General features: G+C 37.0%; 2 protein-coding genes across 13 annotated transcripts in view; one reads left to right on the top strand and one right to left on the bottom strand.

The window, feature by feature from the left end:
• Window positions 1-97: 97 nt before the first annotated feature.
• Window positions 98-10,843, bottom strand: emc1 (ER membrane protein complex subunit 1). 2 transcript variants are annotated; one of them, XM_028014650.1, is made up of 23 exons: window positions 10,684-10,843; window positions 10,182-10,309; window positions 10,013-10,078; window positions 9,820-9,913; window positions 9,589-9,717; window positions 9,375-9,501; window positions 9,120-9,269; window positions 8,817-8,984; window positions 8,420-8,491; window positions 8,161-8,259; window positions 7,909-8,005; window positions 6,253-6,369; window positions 6,069-6,077; window positions 4,926-5,125; window positions 4,621-4,770; window positions 4,309-4,470; window positions 4,048-4,167; window positions 3,821-3,958; window positions 3,056-3,229; window positions 2,699-2,909; window positions 2,508-2,592; window positions 2,017-2,146; window positions 98-986 (listed from the first exon to the last, which is right to left on the bottom strand). In XM_028014650.1, the coding sequence occupies exons 1-23, from the start codon at window positions 10,773-10,775 to the stop codon at window positions 807-809; spliced, it is 2,898 nt and encodes a 965-aa protein (XP_027870451.1). In that variant the 5' UTR covers window positions 10,776-10,843; the 3' UTR covers window positions 98-806. The 2 variants fall into 2 exon arrangements, with proteins under 2 accessions (XP_027870451.1, XP_027870460.1); XM_028014659.1 differs by lacking the exon at window positions 6,069-6,077.
• Window positions 10,844-11,996: 1,153 nt separating this feature from the next.
• Window positions 11,997-24,420, top strand: part of ubr4 (ubiquitin protein ligase E3 component n-recognin 4) — a 49,755-nt gene continuing 37,331 nt past the window's right edge. For 6 of the 11 annotated variants that reach the window (XM_028024497.1, XM_028024505.1, XM_028024486.1 and 3 more), the window contains exons 1-16: window positions 11,997-12,136; window positions 14,902-14,999; window positions 15,123-15,226; window positions 15,418-15,547; window positions 15,685-15,830; window positions 15,988-16,087; window positions 16,181-16,322; window positions 16,450-16,574; window positions 17,031-17,155; window positions 18,073-18,132; window positions 18,272-18,462; window positions 19,003-19,102; window positions 20,280-20,417; window positions 20,645-20,762; window positions 21,249-21,290; window positions 24,170-24,357. In XM_028024497.1, the coding sequence (XP_027880298.1) occupies window positions 12,012-12,136; window positions 14,902-14,999; window positions 15,123-15,226; window positions 15,418-15,547; window positions 15,685-15,830; window positions 15,988-16,087; window positions 16,181-16,322; window positions 16,450-16,574; window positions 17,031-17,155; window positions 18,073-18,132; window positions 18,272-18,462; window positions 19,003-19,102; window positions 20,280-20,417; window positions 20,645-20,762; window positions 21,249-21,290; window positions 24,170-24,357 (1,932 nt within the window). In that variant the 5' untranslated portion in view covers window positions 11,997-12,011. The remainder of the gene's footprint in view (window positions 12,137-14,901; window positions 15,000-15,122; window positions 15,227-15,417; window positions 15,548-15,684; window positions 15,831-15,987; window positions 16,088-16,180; window positions 16,323-16,449; window positions 16,575-17,030; window positions 17,156-18,072; window positions 18,133-18,271; window positions 18,463-19,002; window positions 19,103-20,279; window positions 20,418-20,644; window positions 20,763-21,248; window positions 21,291-24,169; window positions 24,358-24,420) is intronic. The other 5 variants (XM_028024516.1, XM_028024511.1, XM_028024493.1 and 2 more) reach the window with 3 other exon arrangements.

The following is a 24,420-nucleotide window of genomic DNA, read 5'->3' as shown; positions in this document are numbered from 1 at the left end:
TTTCCACTTGGAAAGTGTCTTAAGTTTAACGCTTCAACAATCTTTTGGGCAGCAGCTTGGAAGGCTTTGGAAAGAAAGGAAAACATTCAGGCGGAAGTTCTCAGAAAGATTTTAATGGATCAAAACAGGGAAAAATGAAGTCTACATTTTCCTCTAATTTTATAACAGCGCCTTCTGTTAGAAATCTTAATGACTGACCGCAGATCATCTTGTCCTTGCTTGGTCTTGCCTCAGAGTTCAGCTGCTTTCCTATCAAACCAAAACTACAGGATATCATGGCAATTTTGCAGATTAAAAAAACAAATATTAAAGTAACCACTTGGGCTCACAAACAGTTTTCTTGCATTTCTGCTCTGACTTCCAAATTTACTGTAACTTTCCATTAGGACTGCTGAAGTATACACCATATGCAAAGTTTTTTGTTTTTTTTAGAATATAAGCACCTAACTTTGACAAACATAATTTAATAAACCCAACTCTGTTAAATTCATTTGTAATTAGTTATGTGATCAACATTTAATTAAAGTGATTTGGGGAGGAACAAAATGGTTCTATTATGGAGTCATTTCTTCTTTTTGCAAAATAAGTTAGAAAACACAAAAAAAAACAACATAAAACACATAAAACCTTATTCTACCCTTTGTTTCACCCCCCTCCCCACCATCCCCTGCAGTTCCTTAAGGGCCTTATTGAACTTTGGCCCTTTGTGTTTCCCTACAGGCACGGCCTCAGCAGTCTCGTCTCATCGGAGCGAGGTCCTTCGTGCAGCCGCAGGGCTCTCTGATGCAGGACTCGATGAGATGGCTTTATCGCCAGGCCCGGTTAAGCAGTTTGACTTCTGCCAGGCGTTTGCTGATCATGGTAGCAAAGAAAAGAGCAAAGAGGACGCTGCTGATGAGCATGTAGTCGTAGTCGTCTTTCAGGACGTCGAATTGCTTGGAGGGATACACGCGGGTCTGGTAGATGTCGAGACCGTATGCCACCACCTGCAAAGAATAAAACGTGTAAAAAAAAAATCATAAATAAATAAAATATTCAGTGCTTTTATTGTCATTGACTAAAACGTAAAACAAACAAACAAAAAAAGAAATAGAATGGTACAAAACTTTTAAAAAAGGCCCTAAAACGAAGAATTAAGAGAAGAACGACTAAATAATTTTTTAATTATTGGAGGGAAAGATGAGGAAACAAATTCAGTCAGGAATAACTATGGTAGGATCAGCTTTGACTTGATGTTTATGCTAGAGTCTAACAGCTACCTCTGTGGCAAAGAAAATCCTGGTATGTGACCAGGCTGGTGACCAGCATGTAGAGGAGGATCCTGTCTATTGTACACAGTTTTATCTCCCTCTCACAACTGAAATGACTTAATAAAGTTGAGTCTTTTTTCCCCCCCAGACTTCAGTCATCTAGTCCAGTTAATGCCACCAAATAAGAGTCAACAGCAGAACAATCTGTTTGGGTTCAACATGTAGGATTTTTAAAAAAGTTTCTAGGGAGAAGCCCACTCAATTTGCAGCTCAACTCAAAAAAAACATTTCCTTACAAATGTGGCACTAATTCAAGTGAAATAAACACGCTTTCAAAAAAAAAAAAAAAATCATATGTGTTGCTAAAAACCATCATTACAACACAGAAAGAATTACCCAAATTAAAATATTGGTACTTTTCCACTTGCGCAGCATTATGACACAACCTTGCCTATAGGCATTAAGTCGCCTAAACTTCCAAACACATCATTAAAATCTCTTTAGTTACGGCTTATTCTGGCTGTTTTACAGACCTACAAAATATACTACAGACATTGTTTTTCCTAAAAAGCATCATGTCGCATTCCATAGAAGGCTTGTGTTACCTTACTTAATAAATACATTCTTTTAAATAAAACACACTGGGAATTAGAAGATATTGCAAGCTGTTTGGCAACTTAAAGTTCAGAGGTGGATTTATTTTTTTTGCTTAAACACAGCCTTTGTCATTTTTATTTCCCGTTTTGTAATGTAACATTCGACTCACCAAGCAGGTTGACTCCAGTCCGGACGGGGTCGTGTGAATTCCTCGCACTCTTCCCACGGTCTGATTGTAGTTGATGAACCACTCGGTGCGGATGATCAGCTCCGGTGAGTACGGTATCAGGTTTTCCTCCCTGGAAATCGAGTCGGAAACAGGTTAATGTAAGGTTAATGTCAGTGCCTCGGGAAACCCACTGAACTTCAACATGTATGTGTTAGACCAACACAAAGTTGTGAATGATTGTAAATTGGGATGAAAACCGTGATTGTATTCATCCTCCGATGCAGATTCTTATTCAAAGACGTTTTTAGAATGTGTGTTTAGTTTCTTTTCCTCATCATAACTATGCACTACTTTGTGTATGTCACATTAAATATATTGAACTGCATGGACACAATGTGACAAAATGTAAATTAAAAAAAAAAGAGGGAATGACCACTTTCGCAAAGCACTGTAAATCAGCTCATTGTTAAACCACATCTGTCTAGACTTACCGACTCTGCTCAGATATTATTTCAGGCCTGCGTGGGTCGAGGAACATCTTTGGTAATGACAGAATCCCCCCAGATGGCAGACCAACTGTGGCAAACGGAGAAAAAAATGTTTCAGAAGTGTTAAATATTGTGGTTTTACTCACTAAGACTAAATTTGGAGAGGATGGAAAAGAATAAGTTTTGAAACCTACTGAGCAGATGGCGGCTGGTGATGCCTTTCTCAGTCAGGGTGGCCTCCATGGTTGAGATGGAAGACGGGAAAATGTAAGACTGCTGGAGCACCTGAGGGGCGTGAGGCCGATCCAGCGAGCTGAAGACGGTGCTGTTGTAAAGCTCCATTCCTTCGTAAAGTTCGATGACAGAGAACTCGTTCCTGCGAGACTTCGTGCTCCAGTATTCGTACTGTTACGTTTGACAGACAAGGGGAAAAGTGAATAACATTACATTAATTATGCGACAGACCTGGACTGAAACTGCTGCAGCTTCATATCTGCAAAACGAAGGACGAGTCTTTTCATTTGGGAATTTGGAAATCCATCCTGGCTTACCACAACCCAGTTTTCAGAGTGGACAACATGAACGGGTCCTCTGGCTTTCCTCTGAACAGCTTCGTGGATGATGCGACCGGTCACACCGTCGATGAGCAGGATCCCGATGAAGCTGCGCTCCTGATGCACGTCTGTGCTCTCTGTCACCACAGCCAGCAGATTTGGGTTCAGGTACTATTAACAGAAAGTAAAAAATGAAAAGGATACCATTTTGCATTTGTATACTTTGAACTGCAAAAAGAAAAAAGATGCTCCAAAGCAATTAAACTATTAATTAGAAGATAATGTGTGTATAAATAAGATAGAAATTTACATTAGTTAACCTCACAATCCAAGACTACTCCTATGAATGCTCCCAAACCTTTTCATATAAAAATCTCATACTTTCCCCGTACTCTTATTTCCAGATGTCTCTTCCAATGTTTTAAATATAAACTGAGTAATTTCCAGTGTAAATTTGAGTAGGGAGTATAATATCAATAGATAAATGGATAAGCAACTACTATAAAAATAAAAGTGGAAATATGATTTTTTTTTAAATATATAGTTTTTACATAACTACCCAGAGTTGGAAAATAAGGAGGTCCATTTATGTTTGTGTAACCATCTTGATTAATATTGAGTGCAAACTGAGATTTTTACTCTACTTTATTACAAGATGTTACAACAGTCGTTTTTAGTCACACTGGTAAAATGAAATGCGATTTTAGCTATTTTAGAACTCGTTCAAATTGCAATTAAATTATGAAGAAAATGCTATTATACCTTATAGAGCACACTGCGGTCTCCCATCACCCTGCCTTGTGAGTGCACATGCTCATTAGGCCTTTTCCCCTTAACAGAGACAATCTTCTGTACTTCTGTTGGAATGACGACCTCCCAGACCTGCTCAGTTGACAAGTCCTGAGAGCAGAAAAATAACTGCGGTTAGCTTTCACTGATTACTGGAGCATTATATCAGAATGCAACACAATGTGAAAAGAAGAACTTGCCGTTCTCAGTCTGTAACCAGAGAGTCTTCCCTGACTGGAGTCGATGAGGAAGAAGAAGATGGATGAAGCCGTCTCCTGCAGCTGCTGCAGGACGTTCTTGGTTGAAGGAAAGGCAGAAACCTGGAGCAGAAACAATGGACAATAAACAATGGGTGAAAAATGGCCTTCATCAAAATGTTGCAATTCTAAACTGAAGACACAGTTGTGAGACTATAATCTTGTCCATGAAGTGTGGAGGACAATTTGAGGTGTTGATCTGACCTTGTACTGGTTATCAACGAGGAGCAGGACCTTGGCATAATCCTGGTCCATAAGTGGGAGAAGGAGTGACTGAAGTATTGGCTGAGGTAGGGCAGGTGGTGTGACCTGACTTTTCCTTCCAAAAATGGGATTAAACACATGAAGTGTGGCCAGACCCGTGTCCTGTGATCCAAAAAAGCCCAGACAAAACAAAAATGTGTGAAACAAAAACTAGATGTTTGTAACTTAAAGAGACTTTGAACAATAAAAGAAAAGATATTGAGACTGACCATTAAACTTTTTCACCGTAAGTGCCAATGTTTCATTAGATACCTTGTCTTTGATGAGCAGTGTGCACTGTGGAGGGTGAGGGAAGTGAGCAGTGGTCCGCTGAACCATTAATTTAAAAGCAGCATTCTTCGGGACGTTGTCGAGGTAATGCTTCCACAAAATTTCACCCGTCTTGCTGTCGATCCCAAACAGCTTAAAAGGAACAGAAAAACAAGATGAAAGCTCTGATTTGTTTTGCCTGAACTTAGACTGTACAGATAACCATGCACAGCAAAATAATAAGCAAGGAAAATACAAACAAACAAAGTGAATATTAGAAGGTGAGCTTTTAGTCTCTCCAGCTTTACCTTTCCAGACGATGTTACCATAACCATCATTTTCTGCAAGTTGAACTCGTCTCTCGACAGGTTCTCGATGGAGACTTCATTTTTGACTTGACTGCGGGGCTTCCGGGCGTCGTAGAACAGCTTCCAGAGGTGGGCGATCCAGGCCTGCAGCATGATGAGCTGAGAGGAGAGCCTCTTCAACACCATCGACAACAACCCATCTAGAGAGATCAGAACAAGAACAAACATATTCTGTAAAGGTGTCACATGTTTTAACTAAATTAAAACCAACAAGATAAAACGGTCTTCTTGGAGAATAGGGACGACTAAACAAAAGGCACAGGACAGAAAAACACTTAGAAATCAGCTGGCTTGGTGGTTGGAAGCTTAAAAATCCAATATTTTTTCCAATCAGTGAACAGTCCATGCTGCTAAGTGCTACCAGGTCATAATTGACAGCAACCATCTTTGGGGTGGATGCTTTAACTAAGTGACAAAGGTTCCAAATGATTACTTTTCAGACTAGTTAGGTGCATAAAACTAAAGACAGAGATCACACTGCGATGTAAGAAAAAGAAAACTATTTTCTAGAACATGTTGGTTCATTAAATCTGCCAAGATAGAGCAAGACATTTTCAGAAGAGAACAGGAAGGCTAGTCAGAATATGGCACAGCCGGCAGCTCTTATGAAGGTTCAGAGTTGGGTAAGAAACTATATTGTATTGGAAATACACACCGACACCGTGTTATTAGTGATGATAGACGAATAATAAAGGTGGAAAAACTGTTTAAAATGTCAACTGATCATTTTATTTTTGTTTTTAAGCTTTTGTAAATCATTTCAGCAACTCTTAGTACAGATAAATGACATGACATCATATCTGATCCTGTTATAACTGATGACCTCTCACAGCAAGAAGGTAAGTGAAATGTATTTGTGAATGCTTTATTTTTCTTTTCCGTTCTTAAAAGGCTAGGCACATCAAAGCCTTAGCACAGATTTAAAAATTGGCCACAAAATAAATAAATAAATAAAATAAATTTAAAAATCCCATCTCCACCACAGCAAATGCAGAAGAGAATTTGCTTTTATTAACACAACATTATTTAAAACCTAACATTTTCGGAGACGGTCAAGAAACGTTACAAAGAAAGACGGGTTACCTTGAATGGCTGAATCCACACGCAGCAATAAAGACAGAATAAAACCAGAGTAAAAATAATAAACCAACCTGGTGAGTCACAATCGCAAGCTATATTTAAGAGCTACTTGTTAGAAATGGACACCAGCCAACATGGAGAAATAAATAAATAAATAAAAGACTTGGATGAACATCAAAGCATTTACCGGCCTTTTTGCCGAACTCGCCCTCGAGCTCAGCTTGTGTCCCAGTGAGAGGAAGATCTACCATTTCCATTGTCACCACGTCTGACAAGGCTTCCTCTCTGGTCCACATCACACGCCCTGGAAAACAAGACTAATTACTAGTCTGCAGTCACTCATTCTACCTTCCACACCCTGTGAAAGAACACAGGGTTCAGAGCTTTCCAACAACATGGTAATTTTTTTTTCCCTTGTGGAAAAGGTCAGAACTATTTACACACTAGGAATGTGTGGGTCTGGAATTATTTATCATGATTAAAAGGCAGAAAATACCTTTAGCGTCATCATGACGCAAAGCATGGCTCACTACTTACTTTTGTGTTCCAGAAGGATCATACACTTACCAATTCTTAAAAACCCAAATACCGCCATCGCACCGGAATAGGATTCTTATAAAAGCAAATATATTTAATCAGAGTCTAGTTCTAAGATCTGATTTCTTTTAACTAAGCAAATATATGGCAAAAATAAATGTTATTTAAAAAATAGAAATAGAAAATGGAACACTGTGAAAATGAGGTTACAATGAACACTGAATTCATTCACAAACAAAACTCTCCTGTAAAGAGAATAACAGTGGGAGGAGATAAAAATGCTTCAGTACAGTGTGTGATCCTGACTTTTTTATATCTATTCAAGCTCCACACAATAAAACATTCTTTGTTCATTGTTCCCGTTGACCTTCTGCCTCACAGCAAGGAGCTTGGTGGTTCAGGTCCCGGCTGTGGCCTTAATTTTTTGGAGTTTGGACTTTCTTTCTGTATACATTGATGGGTACCGCTTTTCCCTGCTGTACAAAAACATGTATGTGGGGATAAATGGTTGCTTTAAATTGCTCATGAGCGAAAGCAGCTGTCCTTGTGTTGGCCCCGCCAGCGATGTGTGGACCCACCTCTCACCAGATGGCTGCTGGAATAGGCTTCAGTGCCACTGAAACCTTTAACAGGTTCAGTGTTAAAACTAATCAAAGTTTTTGATTAGGCTTCCTCATCAAAAACTTTGTTCAAACAGTGGGATGATTTTTTTTATTTTTGTTAAACCTTGCAGACACGTTCTCTTTTAAAAACAAGATGCCTGGTCCCTATTTGAAATTTTAGCTGAACTAGAGTTGGGGAACATCAGACCAGAGCTACAACAGTTTTTAGGAGCAAAGTACCTATTTCATTTATAACTGAAATGGATAATTATTGAACATTTTATAAATATATGAACATTTTGTATGACCTTTACATATTTTTATTGATCAGTATGTTAAAGCTGTTTCAATGATTTCTATTGCTGGACCCAGGAAGAGGAAGTGTGAAGCCCAGCTAATGGGGATCCTAAACAATGAACAATAAACAACACTATTCACTGTTGATGAAACAGTCGAGTTGCGTTGTAAGGGCATCTCTACGCTGGTTTACACCCTGATTCAAGAGAAAATTAACTCTCAACTTACATCAACATCCTCATTTTAAAAGAGCTGCTGACTTTATTTGCATTATTACAGGGGAAGTCATGATAAAACAGAGAATCAGGCAGGTTTGATTCACTTGAAACAATAGTTGGAACAGTTTGCACGACTTAAACAGCAAATACTGGAGGCCGATGGAGCCCACTTCGCTTGCTTTACCGTACCTGGTTGTTGAATGAAAGTCAGTGTGTGGTCTTCTGTCTGCACCATGACCCTGTAGCCGACCGAGTCATCCTTCTTCAGGAATGCTTGGACATGCAGCTGCAGGGCAGAATTTAAATGAGTACCTTTATTAAAAGATTCTTTAAATTCCAAAACGTGACACACTAATGGTTGGATTATAGTCAGAGAACTTTTGATACTATTGCTGCTTAATGAAACATAAAGATCAATGGGAAGAAAACAGTAAGTTTCACCCTCTCGGGTTTTCCTCCGTTAGGATCCACGGTGAAGATCAGAGTTGTGTCAAGAAGTCTGCGCCCGGTGTCAGAACTAAAGAGGTTGATGCTGCAAGCCTGTGGGGAGGTAACAGATAATCACTTACTTTTACTATTAATTTGAGAAAAAAAAAACTTTAATCATTTCTCATGTATTATTTATTGTAATTCGCTAAGCTAAATATATACATTATTTACACCCAGAATGAGTTGACAGACCAATCCTATATGAACTTACTGTCTTATTCTTGGGTGACATAACAGCTGCGACCGTCTTCTCTCCAGTGGTCACAAATGAAGACAGCAGTGCCTATAAATTTAAAAAAATGTGTCACTAACTATTTCCCTCACAAATTACTACTATGGTAATTTGTAATTTACTACTACTAAATTACTATGCTCTATCTTATAGAACCCCGTCAAGATAAAAGTATAAGAATAATGCATTTCAATATAAAATTTGATGGAATTCTTAATGTGCAAGAATCACAGTCAAGAAAACAGAATACTAAAAATCATTCAAGCCATCCAGATCAATTAGGCTCTCGACCCAAAGTTGCCTTGGGCTGCAATTGAGCTAAATTAATCTGGGATAAATCTTTCAAAAAATGAAATATGAAGAAACAATTACATACAGGCTTGAAATCTCTCAGTGTGACTATCTGCCCGTTGTTCAGTTGCAGAAGCAAATAACGTTCAGGCCCAAGCTGAAGGAAGAACTCTGATAATGGCTTTTGGGCAGGGTTGGGCTGGTGTGACACAAGCGATGGATGAAAGTCTGGGTCCACTTCAAGTCCGAGTGACTGTGATATGACAAGCGATAGAAAATTTAGGGAGAAGGGGAAAAAAAGCATTAATATAGACAATAAACACAGATGGAAGCAGGGAGGCAAATATTTCATAGAGGTGAAAGAGTTTTGTTTTGGTTTACTTGATACCTGCAGGGGGATCTGGGTCATCTGTAGCTGTTGGTGTAAGTCGAGTGTATTTAGGGACATTGTTGTTGAGTCTACGCACATCAACGTCCCCTGACCAACCACTGCACAGCTGGCTGGTATGTTGGAAAGCCATGGAGCTTCAACTGAGACCTGGAACAATCCCAAACCAAAAAAAGGAACAAATTTGAGTTCAGGTTTTCTTTCATAGCAACATCTACTTGGTAGACATTCAAGTTTTAATAAATGAAAGGTTACCTGCTTGATTATCTCACCATCTTCCATGCTGTAAACAACAATAGTGATATGGGAATGGGGAACAACTCCCAGCACAAAGACTTGACCATTTCCTCCTGAATACACAGTTTGATAATCCACAGTTTCACTGCAATGGAAAAAAAGACATAAAATTAATAATAAAGATCATTTTGCTGATACAATAAAAAAATAGCACGAAAATAGAATGTTTTACCTTTCTGGCAAGTTCTCTACCCATTTTTGATGCCCATTGGATAAATAATGGACAGAGATGACAGTTTTCTTCAAAACAGCGACATGTTTGACTGTTCCTTGTTGCCCCACTAAGCATGCTGATTGAAAACTAAAAACAACAAAGAAAACAACAACAAAAAAACAAACAGTTAGGGTTTAATCCACATGAACCATCTCACATGTCACAACTGCAAACCATAAAGGTGTTCACCTGCCAGTGTCCAGCAACATCTCCCAGTTTAAACCACCAACGTTGACGTCCCAGGAGCGCAACATGCGCCCATTTCCAACCACAAGTACCGCATCTAAGCACACAAAACAAGTTGTATCAACAGTGAATATGCCAACATAAGCAGAGATAAAATCTCAAGCTCAAACTGAATAAACACATGAGAAATAAAAACCTTGTGCATGGTGCAGAAGGGCATCGATGTTTCCCTCTGGACCAGTTTTGTCCACATGTCGCCAAACTGTATCAGACATGGATAGGGGAGTGTGTTGTGTTTAACACCAAAAGATGAGAATATATGGCAGCTAACAGGTGCGTCTGTTTAAGGCTGCAAAAATACTTACAAAGCTCTCCTGTCCTGGAATTTAGCGCTGCAAAAACATTACTCTCTGTTGCTACAAGGACTTTTTTGGAGGACTGCAATTGTGTGTCGAAATGAGAAAAGCGAACTTTGCCTACATATTGCTGTCTCCTGTGAATCAAGAAATAAAAAGAATTTATTGTTAATTTAACTAACTATTATTATCACCTAACTACTGTTATGACTAACACTGGCATGTATAACTTGTAATGAATTTAGTTATGATTCCTTATGTTTAAAAATCAACCTACTTTTCTTTTACTAAATGTGCTTATTGTTTCCAAATATTATTTATAAACATGCCGTTTAAAAAAATCGTTATGATTGTTTTTTTCCTTTTAAAATGTCTTCTCCTGAAAATGCTCACTAAACCCACCGACTCGAAGCTAATGGCTTTGACAGGTGTTAGCATTAGCATCTTCAAATTGTGAGAATAAATATCTTAGAAAAACGTTATTTTTTATGGCCCATTGGGCTGTTCTTACCAGTCAAATTTTCCTACTTGATCCTCAAATACAGCATCAACAACGAAGAATAAAATACATAATTTCAGCAAAAGCAAGATTAGCTTTGCCATTGCAGCAGCTTTGACCAGCTCAACGGAAGGAGGAGGACGGAAGTGGTCAGACTCACTATTTGCCTGCTAAAACGGAAGTGCTGCCACCAACAGGTCAAAAAGTACAAAGCATAACCGCGTTGCCTGATTCATGGACATGACAACTTGAGGTTCAAACTCAAACTGTATTGAAAGCCAAAAGTCCAACACTGAAATAAATAAAGAACTTGTAAAATAAATAAATAAGCATGGCTGGCCACATCACCAGTCAATCACAGACGGGTCCTTGCAAATACCACATGCATTTGGATAAATAACAACCAATGACAACCAGCAAATCAAAATATGAAGTGGCAAACATTACTGAACAAAGAAAACTTAATATAAGAATAATCTGAATTTTGTATCCTAAGAATATTTAGTTAAGCAAACAAATATTTATCATTCTGCATTGTATGTGATATTTCTTTCCAATAATCAAAAAGGGGAAAAGTCATATTCAGTCATCCAGCTGTACCGCTAGATACAATAAGTACATTTAGTATTATTTGGAAACATAAGCAAAACATGCATTGTTGATTTGATGGAAACAAAAATGAGAAAGCATTTCAGAAAGTATACAACAATCCAAACAAAAACTGGTCTTAAGGTTTGCAAACAGATGAGTGTATTCTTACAGCTGAAAAATGTGTTTTTGCAATACGGATAAAAAATATGCAATGTGTGCCACTAGTACAATAAATAAATAATTTGCTACAGAAAAAAAATCTAAGTGTCTCGTCAGAACTATGAGATAATTAAATACAATAAATGCTCAAACAATTTATAAACTTTTTCATCTTTTTCATATAATAAATTATTGAATCATTCCTAGAACAATTGGATAAACTGTTTATTTTATTTTCCATTTTATAAAGGAACTTCAAATCTTATTTATATGATCGCAAGCATACAAATGTATTTAACTACTTATGGATGCAGTGTGTGCCATTTTTAAATGCATACAGGCACTACGAAGACATAAATCAAGCCAGATCAAATTACAACACAAAACCAGCAAAGGTAACTGTATCATTATATAGATAAAAGTTATATGCATTCATTTTTGTACAAGACACAAAGTTGAACCGAAAAGAAATATAATATAAACACATCAAATAAGGCATATTTGAGGTAATTTTGAGCGGCGGAGCGCCCCCTGTGATTTACCTTCACAGCCTCTTCCTCAGCAGTTAGTTTTTTCTATGGGATTTCAAGATGGCGTCGAGCGGAGGAGAGGGGGAGCACGAATGGACAGCGGCAGTGCGACCGCTTTTATCAGCTTCATACACCGCTTTTGAAACAAAGGAGCTACCTCAGCTAATTGGCTCTATAATTAACAGGTAACCGGTTACATGTCAGCGTGTTACTTGTCTCTGTTGTCACCAAACCGCCCGTGTTCATCCCGGACATAGCCTCAGCTTAACTTGCACTGGCATCGAGTTTGGTCTCCAACTGAAGCCAACATGCTAGCGTTTTGTAACTTGTTTAAAATGGCTTTAGCTTGTACCGACAGATGCGTTGCCGGCAAATTGAGATGCTTGCCTTTCAAAGGTGTATACGTTCTTTTTAATATACCACTGCTGCTCAGTAAACGCTGAAGAGTGCCGCAGTGTAGCGTTTTTAAAATATGCTTCATCATTAGCTAGCTAACCGCGGGCCTTCAACTCTGCACTCTAACGTAACGTAGAAACGCTGCTGTCAGAGTAACATTGGACCATGTCAGCTGAAGTAACCAAGTTGAACCAGACTGGGGTTTGAAGCAGAACTTGTATGGTACGGTCAAGCGCAGATATGGCAACTATTAGCTAAACTGTTAAAGGTTGAGGATTTGGTCTGCTGAGTGGTTCTGTTTTGACTAAAAGTAGGCGGGGACAGCTTTTCTCGGCTAGGTTTGCTTCTTCAGGTGACTTGCTTTAGGCATATTGTTTGTGAAAGCATTAGCTTGACTATTTAACGTCAACGGGATCATCGCTAAGTGAGTGTCAAGTCAGTACAGCTGTAGCCAGGCTGTCACCTGAAACCCCGAGAGAGTTTTAACCTGCAGCGATGCACCCCGGGACTTTGGAGTGAAGAGTTTCATTTTACTCAGAAACAAATCGTCAATACGTGCCATGACTTCTGCAGCATGGACCGAAAGTTTCTTATCGAAGCTCTTCATTATCACTTTTCTGTAGTTGGTGTATTCTGCTCTTTGAGTCTGTTTGTTTTTCAAGGCCCCAAGCAGGCAAAAAAGTACTAAAAATTCAAGTTATGAGAGTATTGATGTAAAAGGAAACAATCGTTGTTTAATCCGCTGCCTCCTTTAATGATTCACTTGACAGCTTTTTGGGACTGAATGTAACATATCCTCAAAGAATATTCCTGTATTATGTTTCTGCAGTATTTGTGTAAAGATTTCCTTTGACTGAATACTTTTGCTGCTGATGCTGTTCTTGTATCAGAAGTTAATGTTTGAAGGATACGGCTGTTTATGTTTGATGGGAATTGACCAAAACTGTGAAGGTAACAAGATGGCAAAGTGACAAAATGACCAGCAGTCAGAAACACTTTCATGTATACAAATGTGATTTCATTTCGTTGACACTTAAGTAATTTGTCTAAGCGTGATTTTCTTGCAGCCATAGTTGTCTCGTGTAAAATACCTGAACTGTTACAATTTTCGGAGTTAAAATCAACCCACTTCCACTGCACTTGAATGGCACGTTCTCATTATTTTCTCATTACGAAGAAGGCCTACATGAACAGTCATATTTGTAGATAATCAGGGTTTACCAATTTAAAGTTCCTCAAGCTCATAAAAAAGAATGTTGTACTTAAGCAATATTCCAGGGGCTTTTATTTATTTATTTTTTTAGAAATTGAGAGAGGTGGCACTAATGACTAACTGTTATTTAATAGTCAAAGTAATTAAAGATTTAAACATTTTTTTACATTTTACCACAAAGTTATATCAAAATAATAATAAAAAAAAATGTAGCCCAGAAGCTTATAAAACTTTAATGTTGCTCAGTCAAAGAGCTACAAGCAACATGGTTTTGGCTAAATCTAATCCTCCGCACAGAGAATTGTTTTTTGACACAATAAAGAATCACAAGCAACAACCAATTTCATACAACATAACAGTTAAAGTAGGTGTTTAATCATTTTGTCTAGTAAAGGCTGTGTGGGTTGAAGAGGACTGCCTAACTACAAACACTATAATATTTGGAACTGAGTTTTACATCTCAGTAATATATGTAATATGACAACACGTGACTACATTCAGCCTACAAAATCATTGGAAATATTTTGTAATTGCAGTATTGCTGTACACAATATACATACTGCAAAGAACTTCATGGACTGTAAAAGTGTTAATCAAGTAACAAGCATTTATGGTACCTATGCATTTTGTGACATTTGTTGTCTAAAGCAGTTTAGTTTTAAAAGGTCATTAAGAAACTAAAGCTGAGTTGCTTCAATGCCAAAACAGGAAATGTCGGAATAAAGCAACTTTTCCTGTAAAATCTTGATTGGATGAAAATATTTAATTTTAATTCTTTTTCCAGTAGCTGGATAAACTACTAATTATCTGGGGTCTGCTTGAGCTCAAAACAGAAATGCACTTTTTAATTAAATGTTGTATTATATAATTATTACAATATTGATCAAAATTACTGCATATCTTCCTAACATTGTGCAGCCCTGGCCTTCGTGATCCTTTGTTAACTGTTTATATATTTGTTCAAACATGAAGGACGAAGTGGATAATCAGTTTTCTAGCAGTAGCATTATATTCTCCATTTTATGGAGTAACCAACTTCAAACCATAAAGTTTGTGAAAAATTATTCCTCAACCTGAGCTGCTGAAACCATCGAGGAGGTTTCTGCATCCTTAGTGTAACTTTGTAATTCAGAATTTTGTTTGGAATGGATATTGTTTTGTTTGTTTTTTTTGCTGTATCACATCTCATGAAAACATCAAAACAAAGACAGTATTTTTTTTTTTTTTACAGTTTTTTGAGGGAGGTACATTCATGACTGCAAATTAGGGAAGATGCTGTAAATTTCCAAACAAATTCCCGTCTTGTGGTTTGTTACATGCTGTTCCACCTTTTATTTGCAGTGAATCGGACATTCTTCACCACGACAAACAATATGAGCCTTTCTACTCCTCATTTGTGGCTCTTTCTGCACATTACATCACCACAGTTTGTGGTCAAAGTATGTATACGTAATGTTCTATTTTGTGTTAGGGATAAGGCACCGTCATTCTAAATAAATAAATTGAACGAATTTGACTGCGTTTCTGCCGTCTTGACTAATTATTTTGTTTTTATTTTCTAGTACCAAGAAACCAGCTGTTGTCGGTGGCTGCAGCGTGCAAAGTACTGATTGAATTTTCATTGCTGCGATTGGAGAATCCAGATGAAGCATGTGCTGTATCACAGGTCAGATTTTGAAAAAGTGCAGGAAGAAAATTGTACATTTTCAGACGTCATTCAGTGGTTTATGTTGTTCTAAAGAGACAGACTGCTTCTATCTGCCACTTTAATTCTGTATAAATTAACTCTAACATTTAAGTTCATTTATCCAATTTTTGTTTGCATATTGCACTTACATTGTATTATTTCTTCTACAGAAACACCTGATACTTCTAATAAAAGGACTTTGCACTGGCTGCAGCAGGCTGGATCGCACAGAGATCATTACATTTACTGCTATGATGAAGTCTGCCAAGTTGCCTCAAACTATCAAGACCCTCTCGGACGGTGAGTATCCCAAAGCAAACAAAAGTCATTAAAAAACATAAATTTCTTTGGAAGAAAACAAGCAAAATCCCATTAGAGAAAGAATGTCTAAATTATTTGTGACTCATATAAAAGTGTGTCGTCTTTTATTTCTCTAGTGGAAGATCAGAAGGAGTTACCTAGTGTTGTGAGTCCTGAACTTCGACAAAAAGAAGTGCAAATGAACTTCTTTAATCAGTTGACTTCGGTTTTTAACCCGGATCTTAGCACCATCTTGGCTTCACCATCAGCAGCGCACATGCAGGTCAGCACGATCAATTGATAATGGTTAAAATGAACCAAATTGATATTTAATGAACCCATATTAAACTTGTTCTATGTAGGGAATTTCCTGGTTTAAACCTATTTGCTTTGTCACTGTTTTGAAACATACTTATTTCTCAAATCCCTAAACTTTGCAGGCTGAGAGTGACTCAGACGACCAAACCACAGATCAAGCTGTTCAGGCCAAAATGAAGAATGCGTTTGTCTCTCAGAATGTGTCGAGCTTACAGGAACTTGGTCAGTAGTTCCCCATCAGATGCAGTGCAGTAACTTGGGTTTTGACTAATTGGCTGTAACAGTGTGTTTGGACCCTGTGTTTGTGTCTCCCAGGTGGGTCTGAAAAGTTACTACGGGTGTGTTTAAACCTGCCGTACTTTCTACGTTACATCAACCGATTCCAAGACGCTGTTTCAGCCAACTCTTTCTTCATCATGCCGGCTACAGTGGCCGATGCCACTGCTGTCCGCAATGGGTACGTACTTGTTCGTTAAATCTAGTCTATTATCTAGTTTGGAATTATAGAAATGTCTTTATGTATGCTTTGAACTCTCTACATTTTTTTTTTTTGCCTTATAAAATTATGTGAAATTTCTGTCTAGATTTCACTCGCTGGTGATTGATGTCACCATGGCTCTGGACACACTGTCCCTTCCTGTACTGGAACCTCTGACCCCAGGAAGACTACTGGATATGACTGTGTTGGCCCTTAGCTGTCTTTACGCTGGTGGGTGTGAAATGTATTTGGTAAAAATAAAGCGAAACGTCTCCTAGTTCAATCTTTTATAAATTTGATCAACTAAATAAAGATTGACCTGAGAGCCAAGTTTTGTATGAACTTCAGCAGACAAATGTTTTAAGGCAATAGACCCAACATGCTAAATATTGTGCTGACGTTTCTTTGCCACAATCATCAACTGACTACAATCAGGCTTTTTGCAAAGACATGACAGAAAGGACACAGAAATGTCTTCTGATTTCAGTGTCTATTTTGGTCTGCATAAATATAGAAAAATAAAAGTGTGAAGAATTTACATTTCCAGACTTTATTGATGTCTTCTTCCTTCTGCCCTCCCACCCACCTTCCTTCTATCCTCACAACCTTCCTTTGTTATGAACATCTGTCTGTATGTTTGTTTTTTATTGAATTGCTGAATCTAAAAGTACTTTGTGGTTTTTGTAGGTGTGAGTGTGGCAACTTGCATGGCAATCCTTCAGGTGGGCAGCGGATTGCAGCTTCGCTCTGCCTCTACTGGAACCAAAGAAGAGGACTATGAAAATGACGCTGCCACAATTGTTCAGAAATGTGTAAGTGCCAGAAATACAAAATTATTGCTGCTCATAATGGTTTTGCCAATGTTTAGGTATAAAAACTAAAGCTCTTTGAATGGATCAGTGTGTATGTTTTTTAACACAAAAAGTCTAGTTTGTCTTCATTTGCACATCTCAGTTTAAGCCTGTATCCAGATTTTTCACATTTTGTTGTATTTTATGGTTGAACAATATTTAAGTTGGCTGCCACAATGTTTTTTTCAATCTATCAAATAATGTTTTGATCATTTTTATTTTTCTAAATTTAGAAACATTTTATGTGCATTTGTTTTTACTAAAAACATTTGCTTTTTTGTGTCCAACATTTTGAAATATAAATAAGGCCTTTCACTTTAAAATATGTATTCTACGTATGAAATGTCACCTCCAGCATGACAAAAAGAAATAAAAGTAAGGCCTTATTACTTGTCATGGAAAAAAATGGTGTATGTGGATGTCTTGTGTTGATATAAGTGGAAGTTAAGAAAAATGAGCTCAATCAGAGTGTAACTAAAGAACAAAGAAACAATGTCCGTTTCATCTTTTACTCAGAATCAATTTTATTTATGTATTTATTGATCCATTTATTTATGCTTTGTGTTGTAATTCACTTGAATAAATACTTAAAAGTGATAAACTGGCAGAGTTCAAAAACACCAATCTAAATGGAAAAAATGTTATTTATTGCAAATCATGTATATTTTGAATTTAAATAATGGTTTTTAAAAAGGCTTTTAATTTAGGTTACACTATTTTATAGCTAAACATTACATTTAGTTGGGCCAAACATTACATGTAAAGAAATGGCAGCGATTTAAATAAAAATGTTTGTATTCTATTATTGATGCTCTTGCTCTCTTTTCCCTTTGAAACATATTAAAAAAATTACAAACACAAAATCTGTGTTCTAACAGTTGGAGATCTATGAAATGATTGGGCAAGCGATCAGCAACTCCCGCCGAGCTGGAGGAGAGGTGAGAACCAGGTTTGATTAGAAAACTAGAACAGCTGAAGAAAAATGTGCCCTGCACTTTCTGTCCTTTACATAATAAATGCCTTTTTTATGTTCAATTTAAGAAAAGATGAAAAATGTTGTGACTCTCTGTACTTCAGCATTATCAGAACTTCCAGCTGCTTGGAGCCTGGTGCCTCTTAAACAGCCTGTACCTGATTCTGAACCTGAGCCCAACCGCCCTGGCAGACAAAGGCAAAGAGAAGGATCCCCTGGCTGCTCTGCGTGTCCGGGATATTGCTGCTCGCACCAAGGATGGCGCAGGATCGCCAAAACTTGGCCCTGGCAAAGGGTGATTCTAAATTATTAAAATACAATAAATACATAAGTGTACAGTTAAGACCAGCATGACTTAATATCCCATGTTCAGTTATCTTTTAACTTTACAAGCATGTTTCTGCTGACTGAAAATGTTAAATGTTTTGGAGTGATTTAACCAGTGTCCCTATTGAGGCTGACAGAAAATCTGTGGAGGGACTTAAATATTAAGTTGGTGGAGAGGAATCCCTCAGGTCTCAAAGATTTAGAGCTCATCCCCCAAAATAACAGTGGAAACGTGCAAAAAGCTGGTCAGCAATTATTAAAAGAGCTTGATTGCTGAAATATCTAATAAGTGCTGGAATTTATTAAATATTTTATATTTGTTTAGTTCTTACTGTTGATTCTGGCCAATTTCTATATATTCTTAAAAATAATTCTGGTAAATAGATCTCATAAGAAATTCATTCTGTGAAAAGCAATTACTAAGCAACTACTTAAAGATTTTATAAACAGTTTGGGTGTGCAAATTAATTTTTGCTTCTTTTTTTGTGCTTGTTTTTTTTTTCTCAAGACATCAAGGATTTGGAATATTGTCTGTGATACTGGCCAATCACGCCATCAAACTTTTGACCTCGCTCTTCCAGGATTTGCAAGTGGAGGCTCTGCACCGGGTGAGTAAAGTTCTCAACGGTCAGGGTTGTTTCCTATTGTATTGTTAGAAGGAGTTCATCTCTCATTAAATAATTGTACTGCTATTTTTTTATCACACATTTATGATGCCGTGATGTTATCAGCAGTAGCATTCATGAATAATCAAATTTTGTTCATTTTAAGAATCCATTACCTCCAGAATGCGACATTTTACACCTGATTAATTGGGGTAAAGAAACAGCTCTACGTTCTGTACGGGGGCAAAACTATTTTAATTTGAAGTGAATTTTCCTTAAAAAAAGTTTCAGTTACTAATAAATGACATTTAACTGTTGCAAAGTGATTAGGAGCCTGATAGTCTTATTGTGTAAAGCAAAATTGAAAGCAGTAATTGCTCTGAAAAGGTGTCATTCAATTCTTTTGGACTTGTTCAGTTTTGGTCATTTTTAGATAAAGTTAGGAGCAACTTGGGGACGTTTTGATGTGTTACTAGGGGATTGCTTCGTACTTGATTTAACTACCAATGACTGAAAATAATTTTCAACTGTCTATTTATATTCTACTGTAACGAGACGTGGTACAAGAGATCACTCACCACTATTTTTGGCTTAGTCAGGGATTATGTTAGTTCATGTTTTGTTAGAATAAACTGACCCAAATGGGGATCAGAATCACAAATGATAGAGACTATGTAAAGCGTACAGAAAATACACATTTAATTTATACCAGATGTTTTATTATTTATCTTGATAATTTCCAAAAACATCCAAATACATAGACAAACAGAAACCCAATAACCTGAGTACAAGTGGCAACATGGGAGTGAGAAATGGGGATGCCAGGAAGGAAGAGGTCAATTGACCCAGCATCTTCTGAAAACATTTTAGCCATTAACACTTGGTTGTCAGTGTTAATGGCTAAAATGTTTTACACAAGTCTTTAATGCTCTTGGTTTGTGAATGTTCTGTAATTCTTGCCAAGTCACATACCATCTTTAACAGCCAACATAATGAAGATGTGCAGGTTTTCAATCCAGTCAAGCTAGTTTTCACAGACTCCTAGTAGGATTTATCAAGTTTCAGTGGTAGAACATTTTGTCACACTACTTAGAAACATATGTCATATGCAGAATTTAATATACAACTAAACACTGTGAATAATGTTTTTTCTTTATAAACACCTTCCCCCTTTCTGCAGGGGTGGGCAAGTGATGGACCACCAGCCGAGCTCAGCATCATGGCACAAAGTACTTCAATCCAGAGGGTCCAAAGGCTCATCGACTCTGTTCCTCTGACAAATCTTCTCTTCACCCTCCTCTCCACCTCTTACAAAAAGGTGCAGATTATAATGTAGTTTGAAAATACTTGGGGAATAAATTTGATGGTTTTCATAATGTAGCTAAAAGGATTCATTGTAATCAGAGAAGTATTTTGGCATTTAAAACTAAAAAACATTTTTCTTTTTTGTGTTTTTGTTGGGAATTTGTTTCAAAACACAGAAATAAAGCACACATACTATTTAGATGTTATAGTTAAGGCCCTGATGTGTTTGCTTTTTTCCAGGCTTGTGTTCTGCAGCGCCAAAGAAAGGGCTCAGTTAGCAGTGATGCCAGTGCTTCGACAGATTCAAACACCTACTATGAAGACGATTTCAGCAGCACGGAGGAGGACAGCAGCCAAGGTACTTTATTTTTCTGGATTCAGGAAAAGCATCAACACTTCAGGTGGCCTAACAAATGCTAGAATATATTCCAATAAAGCAATTTAAATTTGCAAAAACGCAGAGGGAATTTCAATTCATAGGGTAGCAGCAGAGTATTTGCATGCATAGTAGGGAAAATAAAATACTGTGGGAGACTTTTGTGATGAAGGGAAATGTTTTGCTGTTTAAAATAGGGGGCTTTTGTTTATAAATTCTGGTGGGTAACTGCATTATTTTACTATCTGAAAATACAGAAAAAGTTTTCTACAGCAAGTACATTTTTGAGATTAAAAATGGTCAAATGAGCGTGGATATTGTAGAAATAAAAAAGCTGTTTTTTGTAGCTAAATGTCAGTCAGGAAATAGCAGCAGTGAGAGATAAATGCATATATGCACACAGTGATGTTCATTTTTCCTTCCTTCCTTAAACAATGCCAGTTTAGTTGACAGTGTTTACTATTTCAGCAGAGAGAAGAGAGGAGAAGACAAGTGCAGCTTGTGTCTCAGGTCAGCAGTTTTCTGTCCTCAGGTCAAAGACTTGGTGTCCACATCGCTGTCTTAGATTCATTTTCTTTTTTTTGTTCTGTTACACAAATTAAACTCTTGAGTTATAAACCTAATCCTCTAAAATGATTAAGCCAGAGATGAACAGCCATGTAAAAGTAAAAAAAATAAAAAATACTATAAAAATAGTATTTTCTTGTGATTCTTATCAGCTATTTCACATTGTTTCTGTCAGAGGTTCATCTGTGGCTCGCTGTCTTTCTAAGGATAATACCAATGCTCCTAAATGTGGGTGCTTGTTAAATTTAGTACTAAAACAATCATTAGAGCTCACTGATAAACTGAAAGTAAATGGTATTGTAGTCTACAGTGAAAGAGTGAAGCTTCTTGTATGCTTGGAATCTTTTTCTTTTGCTATCTATATTTAGAGCACTTATCTCTTCCAATCTGCGGCTATGATTACCTCTCTGTTGTTTTTCCCCAACAGCATGTGACAGAAGAACAGCTTGTTTATTATCAGAGCATAAAACATAACCTGGATTTTTACTGGGAAAATTGCATAATGCTGTTCAAATTGCATGGTCTGTTGATATTTAACAACACATGTTTTCTAAAAACTAATCAGAGCCTCTGGTTTGAAACTTGCATTATTATTGTTTATATTTATTGGTAATAATGAGCAAAGACTAACCTAGTTGCTTAATGCAGCCCTGAACTGTATTTGATCATTTTTTTGTCACATTTCAAGATAAAAAAAAAATTTAACAGTTAAGTCACCAAAGCCAATGTGACTTTACAAGTCCTCTAACGCAGACTTGTCATTAGTTTAGTTTTCAAATTTTAACCTTTTGTTGTTATTGAGGTAGATCTAGACTCTTGAATAAAACAGAACCCACATCAAAATATTGGTATCATTCTTGAATACAGTCACTTTAAGTTGTACGTGAAGGTCTGAAACACAAAATGCTTCATCTTGCTGTCACCTAAAGTTTTGATTTATGTGTTTTGCATGCAGATGTGAAGAACAGCTTGATGTGATGTTCTTTTAAAAACATAAAAGCTGTCTCTCTTTTTTTTCTGTCTTGAAATGACTTCACTGTTGTTGGGTAGCATCACTGACAGGCTTGAATGTTTTGTGTGTTGTGGGTCAGAGGACAGACGAGAGGTTTGGCATGATGGAGTAAATTGAGGCTTAAATTGTCAAATATGAAGGGCTTGTGTTGGTGGTGAAATTATTTGTATGTTAATTGACGTATTTTTATGTGGATAGGATTTACCAGGTTGTTTGTTGTTAAAATTGTGAGGGGCAAAGATTTGTGGCCAGTTTTCAATCATTTCATTTTTTTAAAGCTCTGACCTGCTGAAACCATCTTTGTCTGATTCTAATTATGTCTCCAAAGGAACTCTAATAGTAACTCGCCTTATGTATGTTAACAACTATTGAATGCTTACATTAGGAACAGAGGCAACCAGGCTTAACTCTTTTTGAAATGCAGTTTAGTTTTAGATATCTTTTTGTGCCTTTTTTATGTTTCAGCAACTGTTTCATACTAAAGATCGCTAACTTGGTGTTCTTTCCTTAGCAAGAATATCAAAGCCAACAAATGTTATTTTCTTGACTCAATTCTTGGGAGGTTCTTTGTCACAGCTCATCTTCTTAAAACATAATGCTCTATGAAAAGGACTATAATGAACTTATAGATTTCAAAACAGACATTTCCATACACTTAAGAAAAGGGGGAGAAAAAGAACAAAACCCCTTTTTCTGAAATGAAATCAGACAAAAATGTCCTGTTTAGCTAATTTAAAAATACTAAAGAAAATGGATGTAACGGGGTTAAATAAACATTTAGTTTGATTTAGAAAGGGACCAATTATGTTTTCATACAGCATATGTAAACATTCAGCTGTGTGACAGCCTCACTGTTCTGAACTTTGAGGTTAAAGTCATTAAAGGAACTTGTTTGCCTGAGCAGCTTAGGCATCCTTTTACACAGACGGAAAAATGTTTGATTAGACACAATGCCCTGCCTGATAAGTAACCTAAAATTAACATTTAAGATATTGACCACCAACTTAAAGCATAGTTTTTGTTCATAAAGTGAAATTAGCAACAGTCTATCACACTTGATGGATATTTTTTGTGTCATTATGTCAGATCTAAACTCCTGACACATTTTTCTCTTATAAATTATGCCCCCATTTAATAATACGACACTGAGATGTTTTCATTTTTGTGAGCTAGAGGTCGCCTTGTAGAGTAACAAGATATGTATTCTGCATAAAGTGTTGGAATGTGACCCTAGTATCATTTGTCTGAATGTTGCCTGTGTCACAAATGCATGAATAAGAATGTGCTCAATCAGAAGCTGCTATTTAACAGATTTTAGAACAGAACATTACATGAACCTGAGAGTGAAAAAAATATTTTAAAGAAAGAAAACTAAGAATTTACTCTATGGAACTGGTTGTTCAAACATTTAAGGTCAAGAAATATAGCTTTAATTTCAATATTTTGCTTTTGTTTTAATATGCAACATATGCAAACCAATACAGTTGTATTTTATCATTAGCTTAGCAAAAAAAATAATTCATTCTTGCAATCTGATACAGTTCTATTCAATTATAAATTCCTCCTTATTCTTAGTTCTGTGATTATTTATGAGGGTTAGTACATGGAAAAAAAAAAAAGTATTCACTATTTACTTTGGTCCTTGGCTGTTGTCCACTGCTTGTGTTGCTAAAGATGTCATGAACCAATGTGAAGCTTTTTATGTTTTCTATTGTACCCTCACAAATGGCTTATTGTTGATGTGGAACATTTTTTCTTTTTCAGTTTCACTTGAAGCAATGTGGTTAAATTACCTGAATTTCTTTGGCAGATGATGACAGTGAACCTATCCTGGGACTGTGGTTTGAAGAGGCCATTTCACCAACCAAAGACAAAGTGGCTCCTCCACCCCCTCCTCCTCCCCCGCCCCTGGAGACGTCACCCAGACTCAAGAGCCCCAGCAAGCAGAATCCAAGCGAGAACGGCAACATTTTAGCAGGTCGGAAAGATCCTGAAATGGTAAATCGCGTCTATTTTCATAAATATTCATAAAATTGGTCTATTTCCTAAGAGCTTATAGTT

Source organism: Xiphophorus couchianus, chromosome 1, assembly GCF_001444195.1.
Source record: "Xiphophorus couchianus chromosome 1, X_couchianus-1.0, whole genome shotgun sequence".
Lineage (NCBI taxonomy): Eukaryota > Metazoa > Chordata > Actinopteri > Cyprinodontiformes > Poeciliidae > Xiphophorus > Xiphophorus couchianus.
This window is presented reverse-complemented; position numbering and strand designations above follow the sequence as displayed.

Coding starts and splice junctions, on each gene's coding strand:
- emc1 (XM_028014650.1), bottom strand. CDS start 10,775: ATGGCAAAGCTAATCTTGCTTTTGCTGAAATTATGTATTTTATTCTTC. Junction 9,502..9,588: donor GTAGAGAACTTGCCAGAAAG/GTAAAACATTCT, acceptor TTTCCATTGCAG/TGAAACTGTGGATTATCAAA. Junction 8,006..8,160: donor ACGGAGGAAAACCCGAGAGG/GTGAAACTTACT, acceptor TCTGCCCTGCAG/CTGCATGTCCAAGCATTCCT.